The 20791-nt window shown below is 47.4% G+C and overlaps 1 protein-coding gene across 1 annotated transcript; it reads right to left on the bottom strand.

The window, feature by feature from the left end:
• Window positions 1–19719: 19719 nt before the first annotated feature.
• LOC126981601 (uncharacterized) lies at window positions 19720–20558 on the bottom strand. Its single transcript, XM_050833044.1, has one exon. The coding sequence runs from the start codon at window positions 20548–20550 to the stop codon at window positions 19723–19725; it is 828 nt and encodes a 275-aa protein (XP_050689001.1). The 5' UTR covers window positions 20551–20558; the 3' UTR covers window positions 19720–19722.
• Window positions 20559–20791: the final 233 nt, after the last annotated feature.

Below are 20791 nucleotides of genomic sequence, written 5' to 3'. Positions count from 1 at the left end.
GATGGTATCATCTTCGTGGCGCGGCGCTGTACTCTCTCAAGTAATTCAATGTCTTTCCTGTAATTAGGAGACCAGAATTGCACGGCGTATTCCAGGTGGGGCCTTACCAGCGAATTATACAAGGATAACATAACTCCCGGCGTCTTGTATTCGAAGTTCCTCGATATGAACCCAAGCATTGTATTGGCTTTCTTACAGGCGGACTTGCAGTGTTTTGTTTGTTTCAAGTCACTGCTGATGGTGACACAGAGGTCTCTTTCCTCTTGCACAACATGTAGTGGTTCGCCACCCATGTGGTATATGTGGTTGCTGTTTCTGGATCAGATATGCATTACTTTACATTTGGTAGTGTTTAAGGACATCTGCCATTTTACTGACAACCGAGTTATCTGGTCCAGGTCTCTCTGGATAATTTCGCAGTCTGCCGTCTTTAGTGCCTTCACACCCAACTTTGTGTCGTAGGCAAATTTTGAAATATTGGATTTTAATCCTAGTTCTAGGTCGTTGATATATATGATGAAAAGTATGGGTCCCAGCACTGACCCCTGTGGCACTCCACTTGTGACCGGGAGCCACTCGGAGGCCTGTCCGTTGAGTACAACTCGTTGTTTTCTTTCAGTGAGCCAGTCTTTGATCCACGCTGTCAGATCGTCGCCTAATCCCGCCGACTTAAGTTTCTTGAGGAGTCTTTCATGTGGCACTTTGTCAAAGGCTTTCTGAAAGTCTAGATATATAACATCACTGGGGATATGATTATCCCAGTTTTCATAGATACCTTGGAAGAAGTCCAATAAATTGGTTAAGCATGAGCGCTTGTTCCTGAAACCGTGCTGAGCATCGGAAATGATGTTGTTGTCTTCAAGGAACCTAGCGAGTTTGTCTCTGATGATCTTCTCGAGGATTTTTCCCGCCACTGAGGTCAAGCTGATTGGTCTGTAGTTTAGGGCCACACTTTTGTCTCCCTTTTTGTAGATCGGTGTTACGTTCGCTTGTTTCCAGTCTTTTTGGACTTTGTTTTGTTGTAGTGACAGATTGTAGATGGCGGTGAGTGGCTTGAGGATTTGCTGTTTGAGTTCCTTGAGCAGCCTGGGTGACAAGTCGTCGGGTCCGGTAGACTTGGAGGGCTGGAAGGAGAAAGGAGGGAGGGAGAGGAAGAGAGGGAGGGATGGAAAGAAAAGAGGGGGAAGGGGAAGTGGGTACGAGAGAGAGAGAGAGAGAGAGAGAGAGAGAGAGAGAGAGAGAGAGAGAGAGAGAGAGAGAGAGAGAGAGAGAGAGAGAGAGAGAAGAATTTTATGAGTTGGGTTGATTGTGCCTGTGTCGGCGGCCAGTGGCTTTGACAATCTCTCTCTCTCTCTCTCTCTCTCTCTCTCTCTGCATCTATGAGAGAGAGAAAGAGAGGCAGAGACAGAGGCAGGGAGAGAGGCAGAGATAGAAGTAGAGAGAGAGAGAGAGAGAGAGAGAGAGAGAGAGAGAGAGAGAGAGAGAGAGAGAGAGAGAGAGAGAGAGAGAGAGAGAGAGAGAGAGAGAGAGAGATGCAGAGAAAGATGCAGAGACAGAGACAGAGAGAGAGAGAGAGGCAAAGAGAGAAGCAGAGAGAGGCAGAGAGAGAGAGAGACAGAGAGAGAGGTAGAGAGAGAAGCAGAGACAGAGGCAGAGAAAGGCAGAGAGAAGCAGACAGAGACAGAGGCAGAGAAAGGCAGAGAGTAGCAGACAGAGGCAGAAGCAGAGAGAGAGGCAGAGACAGGCAGAGAGAGAGGTAGAGAAAGAGGCAGAGAGAGAAGCAGAGACAGAGGCAGAGAAAGGCAGAGAGAAGCAGAGACAGAGGCAGAAGCAGAGAGAGAGGCAGAGAAAGAGGCAGAGAGAGAAGCAGAGAAAAGCATGCAAAAAGTCAGAGAAAGGCAGAGACAGAGGCAGAAAGGCAAAGAGAGAGGCAGAGTGAAGAAGAGGCAGAGGCAGAAAGGCGGAGAGAGAGAGAGAGAGAGAGAGAGAGAGAGAGAGAGAGAGAGAGAGAGAGAGAGAGAGAGAGAGAGAGAGAGAGAGAGAGAGAGAGAGAGAGAGAGAGACGAAACGAGACGAGACGAGACGAGAGACAGAGGCAGAGAGAGAGCGAGACAAAGGCAGATTAATTAAGGCCTGCCCTGTGTCCTTTCACCCACGTCGACCTGCCAATAGCCACTGGTGCGCACAGTCCTTGAAGCCTTGCAGAGTCACTCCCTCAGGGTTCTGCTGCGAGGCAAGGAGCGTGTTCCAAAAGCCGACGTAGGTGTTCAGGAACTGTCGCTGGTGGTGCTATGTCCTGCTGCGGCGTTGCTGGTACAGCTCCTGGAGGTGAGGCTGCCTCAGTTGCTGCACTTTGAACACAACCGTCAGGCCTGCCACATCTCGCCTGTGTTGCAACGGCTGCAGTTGTGGCTCCCAGGCCGTCCTGCTGCCCCTTATCAGCCGCTCTGTTCGATCCTGCACCCTGTTCAGATGGGCGAGGTGCTTGTGTGCCGCCCCGCCCCACGCGAGGCACGCGTACTCAAGGGAGGAGCGGATTTGTGACTTGTACAGCACCTCCAGTCCTCTGCCGTCGAGGAGCCACGACATTCTTCTAAGGGAAGCCAGCTTCCCTGAGGCCTCCCTGGCGAGCCGTTCTGTGTGTGTCCTGAAGGTCATCTTGCTGTCGTATGTGACCCCCACGACCTCCATTTCCTCTTGTTGGCTTAAGGGCTTCCCATTAAACGTCAGGGGCAGGACCGAGTTTTTTCTCGTGATATAGAGGAGCTGCGTCTTATGATTGGCAAATTTAACTTGCCTCTTCGCTCCCCAGGCTACGATGCGCCTTAATGATGTGTTCTTCTGCTCCGCTGTGGTCGCCTTCTCCCCCGGCCCGTAGCTTTGGAACAATATGATGTCATCCACATACGCCGTAGCAGTAGGGATGAGATGGAGTAAGTCGTTTATGTACACATTCCAAAGCAGAGGGCCAAGGCAGCTTCCTTGGGGGACACCTGCTGCGATGGGCTGCCAGTCCGATGACTGCCCATTAATCACAACACTGAGGTGTCTGTGATTTAGGTATTTCCCAGTAGTTCTCTCTCTCTCTCTCTCTCTCTCTCTCTCTCTCTCTCTCTCTCTCTCTCTCTCTCTCTCTCTCTCTCATTCTCAATGTCATTCCTCCTCATTTTCAATCTCTCATTCTCACTTTCTCATTCTCTCTCTCTCTCTCTCTCTCTCTCTCTCTCTCTCTCTCTCTCTCTCTCTCTCTCTCTCTCTCTCTCTTACAGGAGTTATCTTCTATTATTTATTGCACTCTTGTAAGTCTTTTTTTCACCTCTGGTGATCAAGCCATCTCCACCACTCCACAACCATTTCTCTCCCTAAAAACATGTAACCAACCCCTCTCAGTAATTAGTGCCTGACCTGTATGTTGAATTTTCTCCATTACTGGTTAAATATTCCTTTAACAATGACATGCATGATTGTGTAACACGGTTGGTTGATGTCGAATCAAATATAGACTATTATTTGCGCATGGGTAAGTTTTTCTCCTTCCTCCTCCAATACTTTCTTCTGTTTTCTCTCAGTGAGTTTTGATTATATCTGAGATGCTCTGCAGAGAAGGCTGTGCATCCTTCTACATTAAAAGTAAGGCCATGATCAATATATAATGAATATTATATAGAGGAAGTGTGAGAGATCAAGGCGGGTGTGGAACATTTCATCTCAGCTTCTACGGAATAATGACAAGGAAATGCTGTTGTTTTTTATATGAAAACCTGTACATACAACCTTAGTACATATACTGCAGCAGTTGAATAACTAAAAACATATGATATGTGGAAGAAATAAGGCAGACAAGCTCATTTACTCCGACGATCTGGGAGCGAGAAAGCCAATGTTTTGAGTGGACTTGCTCACCGGCTAGGCTCCGCCCACCCCTACCCCCCATGCTTCACCTCACAGTGAACAGCGGCGCCCGCCGAGGGCCACTCCATGTATTCTTCCTCCAAGGCTCACACAAAGACGGACCAAAAAGCTGGCATATAATAATTACAAAGAAATCTGTATTCGGTAGATACGTACATGTTGCACACTTACTAATTATTACAATATATATATATATATATATATATATATATATATATATATATATATATATATATATATATATATATATATATATATATATATATATATATATATATATATATATATATATTTTTTTTCTTCTTCAAATTAGTAGACAATCATTTATATATTACCCAACTCCATTCCAAAAAAGCAAGCACAATGGAGTCAGAGGGAAGCTGACTAGGAGGAATATGCTCAGAATCGTCCAGAGTGGATTTTTTAGAAAAAAATGAAAATTCATCTTTAGAGACAGATGTGACAGCTGTGCTGCCATCATAATTAAGGAGAGTTGGGAAATATGAAGAAATAGAATTGTTAGAGATATTTTTGACTAGGTGCAAAAAGTCTCTGAAAGAATAGAGAGAGCAAGGTTTCGACATTTTCTGTGAATGAAAGAATTTTTGGTCGAAGTCGAAGAATAGGTTTGGCACAATTTCAGGCAGAAATGTTAAGATCCTGATTAGCAGGAGTTCGAAGGCTCTGGTTCCTTTTGTGAGCTGCTTTTCTATATTAGACAGCACGAAAACAAGTGTGATTGAACCAAGGCTTTTTAGCATGAGGAGTAAAGAAAGTACGTGGAATTTGTGTCTTCATTCCAGAGACATCACCTATGTAATGCGCTGGGCACATATAGAGGGTTTTCTTTCCTGGAAGCAATAATCATTCTAAGGGATATCGGAAAAGTACATCCTCAGGTTGTCCCACCGAACTGAAGCAAAATGCCAGAAGCACCGCCTTTTCGGTGGGTCCAAGGGCTGCACAGAAGCGATAGAACAGAATTTGGCAATAAGGTGGTGATCGGTGGAGTCCAACAGAGAGAACAGTCAAACAGGAAAGCTGAAGGATTAGAGGTTAAGAAGATGTTTAGAATGTTGGACGGTCGGGAATACGTGTATGGTGCTGAACCAACTGCTCAAGATCATTAGAAGAGCAAAATTGTGGGCTTGTTCATCAGGCTGGTCAGCGAAAGAGGATGAATGCCAGAGCCAGTAAACATTAAAATCTCCTAGGATGGAAATTTCTGCAAAGGGAAAGTGAGTCAAGATGTGCTCCACTTAAGAATTCAAGTAGTGAAAATTTTTACATCGTTAGTATAGTTAGGTGAGAGATAAACAGCACAGACGTATTTAGTAATAGAATATGTGTAAGAGAGAGAGAGAGAGAGAGTGTATGTGTTTTTATATATTTTTTTTTACGTCTTAGCCTATAGCGCCGGTAGGCTTTTATGGTTGGGCCTGGTAGTCGGCCCAAGCCCGTCATGGCGCAGGCAAGTATATAGTGGCGAACGTGGGACCGGCACGCTAACCACTCACCCACCGCCGTGTGTGTGTGTATGTGTGTGTGTGTGTGTGTGTGTGTGTGTGTGTGTGTGTGTGTGTGTGTGTGTGTATGTGTGTGTGTGTGTGTGTGTAATTCACTATGGTCTGACCACGCATCAGACTCGCGATCAACAGCCACTACCTTCCCCGAATTAGCTTGGATCTCTGGGTACGTCTGATGCATATTTCACGTTATATATTCTATTAATAATCTATTTTTATTTGTCTTGTTATTTCTTATGTATTTGGTAAGGATTTCACCATAGCAGTTATCTTATTGGCAAACCGCAATTTCGAGTCCCTAACACTCTTTAGTGGCATATTTTTTGCTAACGGCTTCTGCACTCGCATATATTTTGGGAGTTTTTTTGAAAGGCATATTCACATTTAACGGAGCAGCTATTTAGTATTTTATTGTTTTCTTTCCCCACAGGTGATGGTAATATGGGTGATGGTAGGACCAGGAGAGGCGGCTCTCTCCACGCTAGGGAGTATCTATCTCATCACGCCACAGCGCATTGAGACGGATCCCAACGCAGCCTACAGGTATCCTATCTCTTCCGTCCGTTATGTTCCCTACACAAGCTCGCCTTCCTATGTATACAAAAAAATGCTCTTCCAAACAACTATATTTCTTTTCCCACAATCAGTAGCTTCCATCACTTTGACTGGCACTTTTTCCCACGTTCTAAGTCAGTACCTCGCAACGGAGCTCTTATCATATCAAGTAAATCTTCTTATCATTCGAAAAAAAAAGATAGACAATGGGAGACTTTCTCAGGTGAATTTTGATAGCGGGCAGCACTGTATACTGTTCCTAGGCTTGAAGGAGGCAGACTTGCAATACCTCTTCCTTGCTTCCCTAAAACTGGTGCAAGGCAAATTATTACAGAATTTAATCAAAATAATTTCAATAATTTCGTATGGAAATCCAGCAGAGAATAAAACATTGCTCTACTTCATTTATTTCTTGCAAAAAGGAACTGTAAAGGAAACCTGGCAACTCCATCTGCTTCTCTTCTTTTTTCTGGGAAGCTAATGCAAAGGGGAGTAAAATTAATCTTCCAGTGATATCCGGTCCATGCTAATGTATTCTTAGAACACAAGTTTCATATGTTTCAGATTCATTTTTGACGAAGATAAATATATAATATATTTTGGCATATAATAACTCAACACAACACGCGTCAGGTGAGAGCAGCTGATTGATAATAATTTTATTTGCAACGCTGACAGAGGGCATCTGCATGCTATAAAGATAGCAGATATTTCGTCACTCAGGATATCGACTTTTCAGTAAAGCTTGAAGTAACAAAGTAACTGTCTTTCTGCAAGTATTCCAAGTGAAATAAACAGCATCAGCTACTTTAGCCTGATGGATGTTGTCTTGAGTATTTCGTGCCAACATTTAGATTAATTTTCGCCAAAAAATGAAGCTGACACAGTGAGCTTTTAGGGGCAGGATGGCACAGTGCTGTCCCCTAATTACAAATTTAAAAAGAACCACAATATAATTTTACTTTTATTAGAAAACAGGTAACTGCAGAGGAGTGCAATCAAAGGGAAGCAAATAGAAAGAGCTTTGACTCCGCTTGAGAACGGGGACAGATATTCCGTTTTGACAGGTCAAACTTATTTTTACTCGTATCACTGGCATAGTGTGGCGATCCTTCATCCTGCCTACTTGTCCCCTGACTCTAGATGCAGAACTACCTCTCTCTTTTTAATCTACAAGGTTACATCTTCCTCTTCACCTATTCTCATGTGAGAGAATCTATCTTGATTTTAGTAAAGCGTTTGACAAAGTTCCTCACCAATGACTGTTGCTTAAATTACAGGCTCACGGAGTAGAGGGTAAAGTTTTGAACTGGGTCAAGGCGTGGCTTAGCAATAGGAAGCAAAGAGTGCAAATCAATGGTAAAAGATCTGACTGGGGATGTGTTACGAGTGGGGTCCCACAAGGTTCGGTATTAGGTCCACTTTTGTTTATTATTTATATCAGTGACTTAGATACAGGAATTAGTAGTGATGTTAGTAAATTTGCAGATGATACCAAGATCGGTAGAGTAATTGAGTCGGATCGGGACGCTAGTATTCTCCAAGGTGAACTCAACAGATTATATGACTGGGCGGATAAATGGCAGATGGAGTTCAATGTAGGGAAGTGCAGTATTCTGAGTGTAGGTAGGAACAACCCCTCACATAACTATTGCTTAAATGACACTCTCATAAGCAGGTCTGGGTGCGAGAGGGATTTAAGGGTCTTAGTGAGCTCTGATCTCCGTCCAAGGGCACAATGCATTCAAGCAAGAAATCGAGCTAATAGGGTACTGGGATTTATTTCAAAGAGCGTAAGCAACAGAAGCCCCGAAGTCTTCCTCAAACTATATTTAGCATTAGTTAGACCTCATCTTGACTATGCGGTTCAGTTCTGGTCACCTTACTATAGAATGGATATCAAAATGTTAGAATCGGTGCAGAGGAGGATGACTAAGATGATTCAGGGGTTGAGAAACTTGCCATACGAGGAAAGACTCAAACAGTTAAACTTGCATTCTCTAGAAAGGCGAAGGGTGCGTGGAGACATGATCGAGGTTTATAAATGGATGAAGGGCTTTAATAAGGGAGACATTCATAAGGTTTTGTTGGTAAGAGAACCGGGTAGGACACGAAGTAATGGGTTTAAACTGGATAAATTCAGATTCAACAGGGACATAGGCAAAAATTGGTTTACTAACAGGGTGGTGGATGAGTGGAATAGGCTTAGCAGTCATGTGGTGAGTGCCAATACAATTGTCACATTCAAAAATAGACTAGATAAATTCATGGACAGTGATATTAGGTGGGGTTAGATACACGGGAGCTTAGGGTCAAAGGAGCTGCCTCGTACAGGCCTACCGGCCTCTTGTAGACTCCTGCGTTCTTATGTTTTTATGTTCTAAGGGATTTGTGCAGCAGCTACTTGGCATAGAGGCAAGAGAGGACTTTCCAAACTGTTATATTATAAATGTTATATTAAATAATCAAAATGCTTTTGTGTGAAAATAGAGAAGAAAGCAATGCTATCGTGCTCTATTTTTTGCAAAACAAAGCCATAAAGTTGTCAACTCCAATTGTACTACCGTTTTATCAAGTTGATATAAAGGGGATTGAAATCAGGCTCTTAGCGATATAAGATCCATACTAATGTATTAACTAAACATTGTTTTTCTTTTGGCGAAAATAAATACAGAGTAAATGGTGGCACGTAATACTCAAGACACAATCCGCCGTCAAATGAGAACAGACTAAGTTGTTAGTTTTATTTAGATTTTTATTACTTTCATAAGGAAATAATATACAAAAATGCCCGCTTAGCGCTGCTCCCACGAACAGACGACTGGTACAGTAGCCGCAATAGAGGGTCAGCATATTCGTGTGGTGAGTTGTCTTGCTAAATTCCTCTTTAAAGCGTTCAAGCTGTAGACAGGAAGAAAGACTAACAAAAGAATGCTGTTCTGGAGTTTACAAGCGAACGAGATGAGAGAATAAGGATGGTGGTTAACTCTTTCATAAGAGATTTGGATAGCATAAGAATGAGCTTGAGTTGAAATTCGTGGGGGGACATGCGCACACCACGTTTCATTGAGCAGTTAAAGAAAAATCGATAGAAGATGAAAAAGGGAGGTAATATTACGGCGAAATTTAAGAGGACTGTCAGTATGAGGAGCTGATGAGGCGAAATGGCTTATACGATACTCTATTCAAAAAGGCTGTGGTGCATATGGAACCCTCTCACACATATTCCATGCTACGGCGGAGAGCATGTAGGAGGAAATATAATAGTGGAGACGATACAGAACGCCTAACCTCGAAGAAGCTGATCTAGCAAGAGATAAGATATAAAGTTTCTAATCGGGAGTTTGAGTGGAAAAGGAAACAGTTGTAAGCTATCGAAGAGAAGGGAGTATATGTCTGAAAGATTGTGTCAAGTCGTCAAGTGGATACATTTTTGAGGTTTTGAAAGACTAAATTCCTATTGCCCCATTCAGATATAATAGTAAGACCAGGGATGAAACATCTGTAGCGTCCGGTCTTGAGTCGTGTAATTCCTGCTTATAGGATTTTTTTCGTAAAAAATAGTGATTAATGACAAATAGTTATTGGCATCATCGGCAAGATAGAATAGAACCCCGTGAAACACCATTATCTATGAATTTAATGTCAAAAGAGTGACCGTCCATTACAACGGAGGCAGATTGGTCTGAAAAGAAACTAGAGATGAAAGTACTGAGAAAGCGACAGAATTCGTTGAGGGTAGTTTAGAATGAAAAATATTGCGCGACTCTGTCGAAAGCTTTCGTAATGTCTAAGCCAACAACAAGCTTCAGCAAAACGGCTGGACCAGGAACCAGTCAGGCAGGTAAGATCATCAGTAAAACGCTAACGTGTTGATGTACTGATGATCAAAACTAAGGTTAGAAGTTGATATATGCTTTAAAGTAGTTTCCTGTTAAGGATTGTTTCAAGTTTTAAATAGACAAAAATGTAAAACTACAGGAATTAATTTTGAGGGGTTAGAGCGGTCAAATCTCTTGGCCACAGGTTGAATGTAGGCATGCTTACAGAAGCATGTTAAGAAAGGTCTTGAAAGGGAAAGATGAAAGATTAATCAGCCAGGGTGTTAGCACAACAAAACATTTTTTTTTAGAAATAAGAAGTATTCCATCTGGTCCATCCTTCTGATGGCTCGCTAGACAGGGCACATAAGACATCTTTCTTGAGAATTTTAATATCAGGTGTAGTAAAGTTGGAGGAGTGAATCGTCCAGAGTGAGTTTATTAGAAAATGTTTGAGTGAACATTTATGCTTTAAAGACAGATGTAACAGCTGTAATCTCATCAGGATCACGAACAGCTGGGAAAGATCAAGATGTAAATTTGTTGGAGATACTTTGGCAAGATGGCGTCTTTGGAATTATCAAAGCTGACAAGATTCTGAGATTATAAAATGAAAAAGTTGTTGTAAAGATCATGATCAGTAGGAGTTCGAATGCAAAGATTCATTTTGTGAACTGCCTCTTTATCTTTAATAGGACGATAACAAGCTTAATTGAGCCAGGGCATTTTAGCACGAGTAGTAGAGAGAAAGTACGGAGAGCAAGTGCCTCAGTCCCAAACATTCACTTCTTCAATGCGCTGGGTACACACCGAGGGGTCTCCGACCTGAATCAATAGCAGAAAACTATAAATTCGGTGCATTCCACCGAATTGAACTATAATATCAAAAACACCACTTCCTCGGTGGGTCCAGAGGCCGTACAGAAGTGATAGGGCAGAAAAAGGAAATACTAAGATTGTGATCGGAGGAGCCCAACGGCCGACATAGTTCAACAGAATAAGCTAAGAAGGAATAGGGGTTACGAAAATATCTAGATTGTTGCAGAAAGGCAATTACGTAGTTACTGCAACCTTTCTTCAGAAGTTAGTATCTTAACGAAGGAAAAATTTATCTGGTGGCCCGATAGCATATTGGTGCCCTCTGCCAGCGGAGTTTCGAATATAGTAAACACCATTGTCTGCTTTGGCTTTACGGATGGTAACTTAGATATTATATGCCAAAATTCAATCTCCATTTATTTCCATCAAAACTGAAACTGATACATACGAAATTTGTGCTTATTTAATACATTAGCATGGACCACTTATCACTAGGAGCCTGAGTTTACTACTTTTTAACTATTGCATGAGTTTGATAAATAACATAACGGCTAAAGGCCTACGCCTCCGTGGACTAGAGGGCACCGTACCTGGCTACCACTCCGCGGGCCCGGGTTCGAATCCCGGCCCGGGCAGTCGGTGTGCGGCTCACCCAGCTGTTCATCTACTTTTTGGGGCTGGTCGATAAATGGGTAACTTCGGAAACCTGGGGAAGGTTAACTGTGTCAATCTCGGATTTCACATTGGCCCGTGCCCCGGGGTAATTGGTTATTACCTACCACAGGCTCAAAGGGCCAACGGCTCGAAGATGAGCACCGCAGCCACGCGTAGCTATAGCGTACGCACCCACCTTTACCTTAAATAAGCTGGAGTTGCCAGGTTCTGCCTAATATACATTAAAGTCTCACATTGTGCGTGTTCGGATTTGGCGACTCACATTATTTGCTACCCTAATTGACATACGCCCCAGAGAATTAAACCATATTTGGCCACCATGCATATTCCTGCATTTGGCAAATGTTTATCAATTTCTTATATATTATGATGCAGGTTGTCACTTACTCCACCACCATATAGATGACGTCGTGTCGGCTGACGAAACGTTTGGAACAGTCGTGATCGAGTCCTGCCGCATGTGATAACGTGTTGCGTGTCACCTCTCACTCTTGTAGGTGTGACGTCGTGAGGTGTCCGCCTATCCTAGCTTGCTTGTCCCCTCACACACACTGATATGTGCATGCACAAAACCCATTGTTTACTAACAAAGATTGTTATTACTTTAAAGTTATCCTAAAATGTCCATCAAAATGACAGCAAAAGGTGAGAGCAGATTAATGAAAAAAAAAAAAAAATCACACGATACAGTGCTGTAATGAACCATACATATCACACATTATTAAATGGAGAGTATCCATCGCACCCGAAAAAGAAATAGAAGAAAAATCGGAGGCAGAACGGAAATCATATGATATGAATACATTCCTCATTAGCATCACTAAGGCCTCGATATATTTAACATATTTGTTAAATGTCTCTGTACAGATTGCCGTCATACATTTATGCAGAATCACAGGAAACTACTATACTGTGCAGCCACATTTACTGACATACAAGGGATGCAAGTCATCACATTTCAGTCACATTTACTGACATACAAGGGGTGCAGGTCATCGCATTTCAGTCACATTTACTGTCATAAAAGGGGTGCAGGTCATCACATTTCAGTCACATTTACTGTCATAAAAGGGGTGCAGGTCATCACATTTCAGTCACATTTACTAGCATAAAATGGGTGCAGGTCGCCACATTTCAGTCACATTTACTAGCATAAAATGGGTGCAGGTCGCCACATTTCAGTCACATTTACTGGCATAAAATGGGTGCAGGTCATCACATTTCAGTCACATTTACTGTCATAAAAGGGGTGCAGGTCATCACATTTCAGTCACATTTACTGTCATAAAAGGGGTGCAGGTCATCACATTTCAGTCACATTTACTGTCATAAAAGGGATGCAAGTCAACACATTTCAGTCACATTTACTGTCATAAAAGGGATGCAAGTCAACACATTTCAGTCACATTTACTGTCATAAAAGGGATGCAAGTCAACACATTTCAGTCACATTTACTGTCATAAAAGGGATGCAAGTCAACACATTTCAGTCACATTTACTGTCATAAAAGGGATGCAGGTCAACACATTTCAGTCACATTTACTGTCATAAAAGGGGTGCAGGTCATCACATTTCAGTCACATTTGCTGACATAAAAGGGATGCAAGTCAACACATTTCAGTCACATTTACTGTCATAAAAGGGATGCAAGTCAACACATTTCAGTCACATTTACTGTCATAAAAGGGGTGCAGGTCATCACATTTCAGTCACATTTGCTGACATAAAAGGGGTGCAGGTCATCACATTTCAGTCACATTTGCTGACATAAAAGGGGTGCAGGTCATCACATTTCAGTCACATTTGCTGACATAAAAGGGGTGCAGGTCATCACATTTCAGTCACATTTGCTGACATAAAAGGGATGCAAGTCAACACATTTCAGTCACATTTACTGGCATAAAAGGGGTGTAGGTCAACACATTTCAGTCACATTTACTGGCATAAAAGGGGTGCAGGTCAACACATTTCAGTCACATTTACTGGCATAAAAGGGATGCAAGTCAACACATTTCAGTCACATTTACTGGCATAAAAGGGATGCAAGTCAACACATTTCAGTCACATTTACTGGCATAAAAGAGGTGCAGGTCATCACATTTCAGTCACATTTACTGGCATAAAAGAGGTGCAGGTCATCACATTTCAGTCACATTTACTGGCATAAAAGGGGTGCAGGTCATCACATTTCAGTCACATTTACTGGCATAAAAGGGGTGCAGGTCAACACATTTCAGTCACATTTACTGGCATAAAAGGGGTGCAGGTCAACACATTTCAGTCACATTTACTGGCATAAAAGGGGTGCAGGTCAACACATTTCAGTCACATTTACTGGCATAAAAGGGGTGTAGGTCAACACATTTCAGTCACATTTGCTGACATAAAAGGGATGCAAGTCAACACATTTCAGTCACATTTACTGGCATAAAAGAGGTGCAGGTCATCACATTTCAGTCACATTTACTGGCATAAAAGGGGGGCAGGTCAACACATTTCAGTCACATTTACTGTCATGAAAGGGGGGCAGGTTAACACATTTCAGTCACATTTACTGTCATGAAAGGGGGGCAGGTCGCTACATTTCAATTACATTTACTGGCAGAAAAGGGGTGCAGTTCGTTGCATTTCAGTCACATATACTTACATGCGAGGGGTGCAACTAATCATTTTGTTTACAGCAAGGGAGACAGCTCAAGGGAAATAAAACAAAACAACAACAAAAAAGCTCGCTAGGTGCTGCTCCAATAAAGTGAAACAGGATAAGAGGTCAAAAGAGAGGTCAGTTTCGGGAGAAAAGGTGTCTTGACACTTCTCTCTTGAAAGAGGTCAAGTCGTAGCGTGAAGGAAATAGAGACAAAAGAAGGCTGTTCCAGAGTTTATCAGCGAAAGGGATAAAAGAATGATGCTGGTTAACTCTTGCATAAGGGATTTGGACAGTATATGGGTGAGCATGTGCAGAAAGTCGAGAGCAACGGGGCCGCGGGAGGGGGGGCGGTAAGCAGTTAACAAATTCAGAAGAGCAGTCAGCATGAAAATATCGGTAAAAGATAGAAAGAGATGCACCATTACGGCGGAATTTAAGGGGTAGGAGACTGTCAGTAAGAGGACGGGAGTTGATGAGACGATGAGCCTTTGGGCCGCTTTCACAGTCACGTTTGTTTGTGTTGCTCGTTACCAATGAGCAGCGATCGCCGCTACCAAAAAGAAATCCGCTTTCACAGTCGTCTTCGTGGCGCTGTTTGTTTGCATCAGTACCAGAGATTGGAACCTCTGGTAACGGAGCTCTGGTGGCCGTGGGGGCTCCCCAGTGGAGCTTACCAATGACATTAATTAGTAAATAATACAAATTCTTGCCCTCAAGTGGTTATATTATTTCTTTAAATGGATATTAAAAAATATTACACAATACATCAAGACGTTGCAAGGCTTCAATGGTAATATGAGAACAACATTAGAAGACTTTGAATGACATGAACACACTTCACCTGCTGACCAGTAAACGTCCTTTTTTTTTTTTTTTTTTTTTTTTTTACAACAAAGGAGGCAGCTCAAGGGCACAAAAAAATAAAACAATAATAAAAAAAGCCCGCTACTCGCTGCTGAGAATTTCGATTTGATTGAATGATTGTTTATTGTTGCAAAATACACAATAAAGGAGAAGGGAGGACTTTAATACTTGTCACCATTATTCACCTGTTATGCCTATATGGTTAAACTTTAGTATTATTCTAGATAGCCTCATATGTATGCATGGGGCATACATATAACGAAATCAGCCCTGTTAGGTAAAAAATAAATGTGAAGTCTGCTGAATAAGTGTGAATAATATATATATAGATATATATATATATATATATATATATATATATATATATATATATATATATATATATATATATATATATATATATATATATATATATATATATATATATATATATATATATATATATATATATATATATATATATATATATATATATATATATATATATATATATATATATATATATATATATATATATATATATATATATATATATGTTACCACACACACCATCCACGGGCAGGCAGGCGGCGTAATCCCCACCAGAACAGCCACACGGGCACCAGTCACTCACAGCGGCCCACACCGCACACCGAGGGGAGGAGGGAACGAGGCAGGGCACAAAGGATACACGTTCAACACTAAGTTCTAGTTTAATGACAGGCTCCTCACACAGTACAGCAACTCACAAGGGCACAGAACAGTTAATCAGGCACACAGAGGCACGACAGACACGCACACAGCTCACGAACGGGGCATTCAGCTGAACCCCCGCCAGCCCAGACACGCGTCACACTCGCTTCAGCTCGCCACCCTCAACTGCCCCTCAGCAACTCTTGCTCGCAACTCCTCGACTCAGCACTTCCTGCCCGGCAGCCCGGCGGCCCTGGGCGCCCCCCCTGTCTCTCTTGTCCCAACAAGTAGAGTTGCACCATGCTGAGCTAACATTGCATCATGCTACAATTTCATCACATTACACATACAATCATTCACATACAGCACATTCGTAACACTATCTCCCCCTTCAGAAGGCAGTCGACCCGGCTGCCCCAACATTCAACAAACAAAACATGAAATTAATCAAACTAATCAGTCCCCTGGGACATCACTAAAGTCTCTAAAGTCTAAACCATCCCGGCCGACGCCTCTCTCGCCGAGGGCGCCGCTGAGATGCGGGCGGCGGCAGGCAGGCGGTGGCACCCAGAGCCGCGTCGTCGGCCCCAAGTACTTGCTCAGGGTCGTCACTGACATCTGCCGCTTCGCCCGCACCGCCCATGTTCTCGTTCGCCCCGTGGTCGACCTCTGACACGTCCTCGTCGCTGCTGCTGGGGCCTACGTCCTCTCCTTCCTCGCCGTGGCCCCAGGAGTAGCGCCCTGGACCGTGGTAACGCCACAGCCGGTCCACGTGGACAACAGACGGGTGCTTTCGTCCCCGTCGAATCCGGTAGGTGACGTCAGAGAGGGCTGCCACCACCGTGTACGGCCCCTCCCAGGGGCTCTGTAGCTTCGGCGAGAGCCCTCGTTTACGGCGGGGGTTATGCAGCCACACTCTGTCACCCACGGAGTATCTCACGTCCCTCATGCGCCGGTCGTATGTCTCCTTCATGGCCTGGCCTGCCACCTTGAGCTTGCCCCGTACGCGTCGGTGCACCTCAGCCAGGCTTTCCTGCAGTGCCGCTGCGAAGCCAGAGGTGACGGTGGGCAAGCTCACGTCGGGGGGCCGCCCCGTGGCCAAATCCACCGGTAGCCTAAGCTCCCGGCCGAACATAAGGCGGGCGGGCGTGTAGTCCGTTGCCTCATGCACAGCGGACCGGTACGCCATCAGCATAGCGGGCAGCTTGACGTCCCAGTCTTCTTGGCCTTCCCCGCAATACTTGGCCAGCTGTTGCGCAAGGGTCCGATTGAAGCGTTCCACCATGCCGTCAGACTGCGGATGGAGGGGCGTCGTCCGGGTCTTGCGCACCCCCAACAGCTCGCAACACTCCCGGAACACTCGGGACTCAAACTCACGGCCTTGGTCAGAGTGCAGTTCCGCGGGTACACCAAACCGGGTAAAGAATTCATTCACCAGCACGTCGGCCACGGTCTCGGCCTCGTGGTTAGGGAGTGCATACGCCTCGGGCCACTTGGTGAAATAGTCCATCACCACACAGATGTACCGGTTACCCCGTGGCGTGAGAGGCAGTGGGCCGGCAATGTCCACGGCCACCCGCTCCATGGGCGCCCCCACGCAGTACACCTGTAACGGAGCTCGGTTTCTCTTAGCGGGGCCCTTCTTTGCACTGCACACGTCACACGCTCTACACCACTCGGACACGTCACTTCGCATTCCCACCCAGTAGAAGCGTTGACGGAGACGGCACAGGGTCTTTTTCTCGCCCAAGTGGCCACTGGTAAGTCCGGCATGTAACTCCCTCAGCACCTCAGCGCGCAAGGCTCGGGGCACTAACACAACCCACGCGTCACCACCCACGCCGCTCAACGCCACCCAGCGCTTTACTAACACACCTCTCTCGTCTACTCGCAAAGTTTCCCACTGATCTACTAGGCACTTGGTGGCGGGGCTCTCCACCGCCACTGCCTCCCAGCCGGGGCGCTCCCCGCCAGCCTCGAGCCACTGGATGATGGGAGCGAGATCAGCGTCCTCACAATGCGCCTTACGCCACTTGTCATCCCCGTCAGCGACGCCCGCTAGCACCTGCAGGCGGAGGCACAGAGGGTCAGAGTCCTTCTGGGCACAGTGTGAGCAGCCAGCCTCACACGGGCGTCGACTCAGACTGTCAGCGTTGCAGTGGACACGACCCGGGCGATGGACGATGCGATAGTTATACTGCTCGAGACGCCCCAACCATCTCGCCAGCTGACCCTCCGGCGCTTTCAGCGTCTTCAACCACTGCAGGGCAGCGTGGTCGGTCCGGACGGTGAACTCAGCGCCGTATAGGTACGGGTGGAAGTGCTCGAGACTCTTCACCACCGCCAGCAGCTCCTTCCTCGTGACGCAGTAGTTGCGCTCAGGTCTACTAAACTTGGCGCTGTAGTAGGCCACGACGTGCTCCCTTCCGTCCTTCACCTGTGACAGGACCGCCCCGACGCCCTCGGCACTGGCGTCGGTGTCCAACAGGTAGGGAAGCTTCGGGTCCGGGTAAGGCAGGACCGGTGCCTCCACCAGTGCCTTCTTCAGGCCGTCGAACGCGGCCTGGCACGTCTCGTCCCACAGGAAGCACGCCCCTTTCCTGGTGAACCGGTGGAGAGGGGCTGCCACGCTGGCGAAGTCCTGCACGAAGCGGCGGTAGTACGTGCACAGGCCCAGGTAGCTCCTAACTTCCGCCACATTGGTGGGAACGGGCCACTTCTCCACCACTGCCACCTTCTGCGGGTCGGTGCACACGCCGTCCCGACTGACGACATGCCCCAGGAACGGCACCTCGTGCTGGAAGAGCGAACACTTCTTGGGGCTGAGCTTGAGGTTGGCCTTCCTCAGCCGCTGTAGTACCTCCTCCAGCCGCTCCAGCTCCTCCTCGAAGGTGCTCCCGAAGACGATGACGTCATCGATGTAGACGAGCGCTGTCTTCCACTGCAGGCCCTCCAACACCCTCTCCATCAGGCGCTCGAAACAGCCAGGGTCGTTGCAGAGACCAAAGGGCATGACGTTGAACTGCCACAAACCCTGCCCGAAAGAGAAAGCGGTCTTCGGCTTATCCTCCTCTGCCATCTCCACCTGGTGGTAACCCGACTTCAGGTCGAGTGTGGAGAACCACCTGGCCCCCACCAGTGCGTCGAGCGTGTCGTCGATCCTAGGCAGGGGGTAAGAGTCCTTGACAGTCACATCATTCAGCGCCCGGTAGTCCACACAGAAGCGCTGCGTGCCGTCCTTCTTCTTAACCAGGACTACCGCTGAGGACCAAGGACTGTCTGAACGCTCAATCACCCCTGCGCCGCCAGCTCGTTGACAGTGCGCTGCATTTCCTCCCGCCTGGCTGGTGCAATACGTCGGGGCGGGCTCTTGATGGGCACACTATTTCCCGTGTTGATGCCATGCTTCACCAACCCCGTGCGGCCCAGATCCAAGTCACCCCTGCTGAACACGTCCGCGTACTGGGCCAGGGTGTGGCGCATCTTCTCCGTCTGCGCCTCCGTCAGGTTAGCGGCGCTCCCGTGCGCCAAATCCTCCAGGAAGTCGGGCAGCGGCCCCACAGCGGCCGACTCCTCGCTGCCCGACGTCTCCTCTGGGCGCTCCACCTCCTCACAGGTGCCCAACTTGGCACCAGCGGGTACCTTCCGGGCCTCGTCGGAGAAGTTAGCTACCAGCACCGTAACTAACTCCTCCCCCGCCCCAACGGGCTCCGTCCGACTGCCACGCCGTCAGCCAGCCGCAGGTTTTCCGTGGGCTCCACCATGCCTTCCGCTCCACGCATCGCTCTGGACAGACGACACCGGCCCTGGCCTCTGTCCAAGGGGCAAGGTGCAGACGCTCAGCCGCGACTACCTCTGCACAGCCAACCTCCGGAAGCAAAGGCACGTCTTGACCGCGTACCCTCACCAGCTTCCGTCCGAGGTCAACACAAGCCTTGCTCTGCGTCAGGTAGTCGAGGCCCAGCAAACACGGCTCGTCCAGATCGGCGACGTACACCGGCAGCCGCTCCACAGCGCTGCCTACGCCGATACGAACCTCCACTGGGCCCTTGAGCTGCACACAGTGCCCCGTGACGCCGCACAGCCTCTGTGGCGCGTCTGGGAGCTGCGTGGCGGCCAGCATATCAGGCCGCACCAAGGTCTTCTCAGCCCCGGTGTCCACTGTCAGGCGGCATGGCTTCCCGTCCACTGAGCTCTCCACCTGCATCGCACTGGTTATCCGGCGGCAGCTTACGCAAGTCGGGGCCCGGGGACTGACGGCTGGGATTCGGCCCCCTTCTCCAGCCTGTCCGGGTTTCCCGCCTGCACTACCTCCTTTGGCTTGGGGCAGGCGCTCGAACGGTGGCCAGACTTGCCACAGTCCTTGCAGCAAGGCTGAAAGGTGTCAGAACTCAGTCGGTCAAGGGAACGCGTCCTTCGCTCCCTCGGACAACGACTGCGCATGTGCCCCTTCTTGCCACAGCCCCAACACGAGCCGAGAAAACCGTCCGGGCTCGCCTTCCTCGACGCCGCCTTCTTCTCCACCTTCGCCTTCCGGCCCCGGAGATCACGGCGGGGCTGGGGGGCCGCCCCTAGGCCGCTGGTCGTCTTCAGGAAGGCCTCGAATTCCAAGGCCCTCGCCAGCGCCACCTGCAGGTCCCCAGGGTGCGCCTGCTTAACGTAAATCTGCAGCTGCTGGTCGTGCAGAGCGTCAACAAAGAAATCGCGGGCCAGCACCACGATCATCTCTTCCGGGGCAGCAGGATACGACCTTCTGACCAGCGCTTCCACGTCCTGCGCCAGCTGCGACAGTGTCTCGCCGCGTTCCCGAGTCCGCTTCTTCAGGCGAGCTCGGTACACCTCGGCCTGAAGGTGGTGCCCGAAACGTCGCCGCAGGGCCTCCGCCATGCTCCCGTAAGAGGCACGTTGGGCCGGCGGCAGGTGCCCCAGCACTTCCACAGCCGGGCCCCGAAGCGCTGTTGCCAACTGCAGCGCCTTCTCAGCCTCGTCCCAGCCCTGGGCAGCTGCTAGCATCTCAAACTGGGCAACATAGGCCTCCCAGGCCACCTTCCCGGTCATACTCCGCCGGCTTGCGCCTCCCCGAACGGCGGGAAGCCGAGGGGCTGGATGGGGGAGAAAGCGGAGCCCGTGGGCTGTGCGCCGGCCGGCATGGAGAGGGCGGCGGTGAAGGCGGCAGAGAGGCTTGGTCAGTGGGTCCGACTCTGTCGCCAGTTGGACCCAAGGGCGCAGCTCCGATGGCTCCCCAACTTCCTGCGGCAGCTGCTGGCTCTGACACAACGCTGCGAGGCCCCAGGGGTTC

The sequence above is a fragment of the Eriocheir sinensis genome, chromosome 48, assembly GCF_024679095.1.
Source record: "Eriocheir sinensis breed Jianghai 21 chromosome 48, ASM2467909v1, whole genome shotgun sequence".
Taxonomy (NCBI): domain Eukaryota; kingdom Metazoa; phylum Arthropoda; class Malacostraca; order Decapoda; family Varunidae; genus Eriocheir; species Eriocheir sinensis.
Note: the sequence above shows the minus strand (reverse complement) of the source record. Positions and strands in the feature narration are given on the sequence as shown.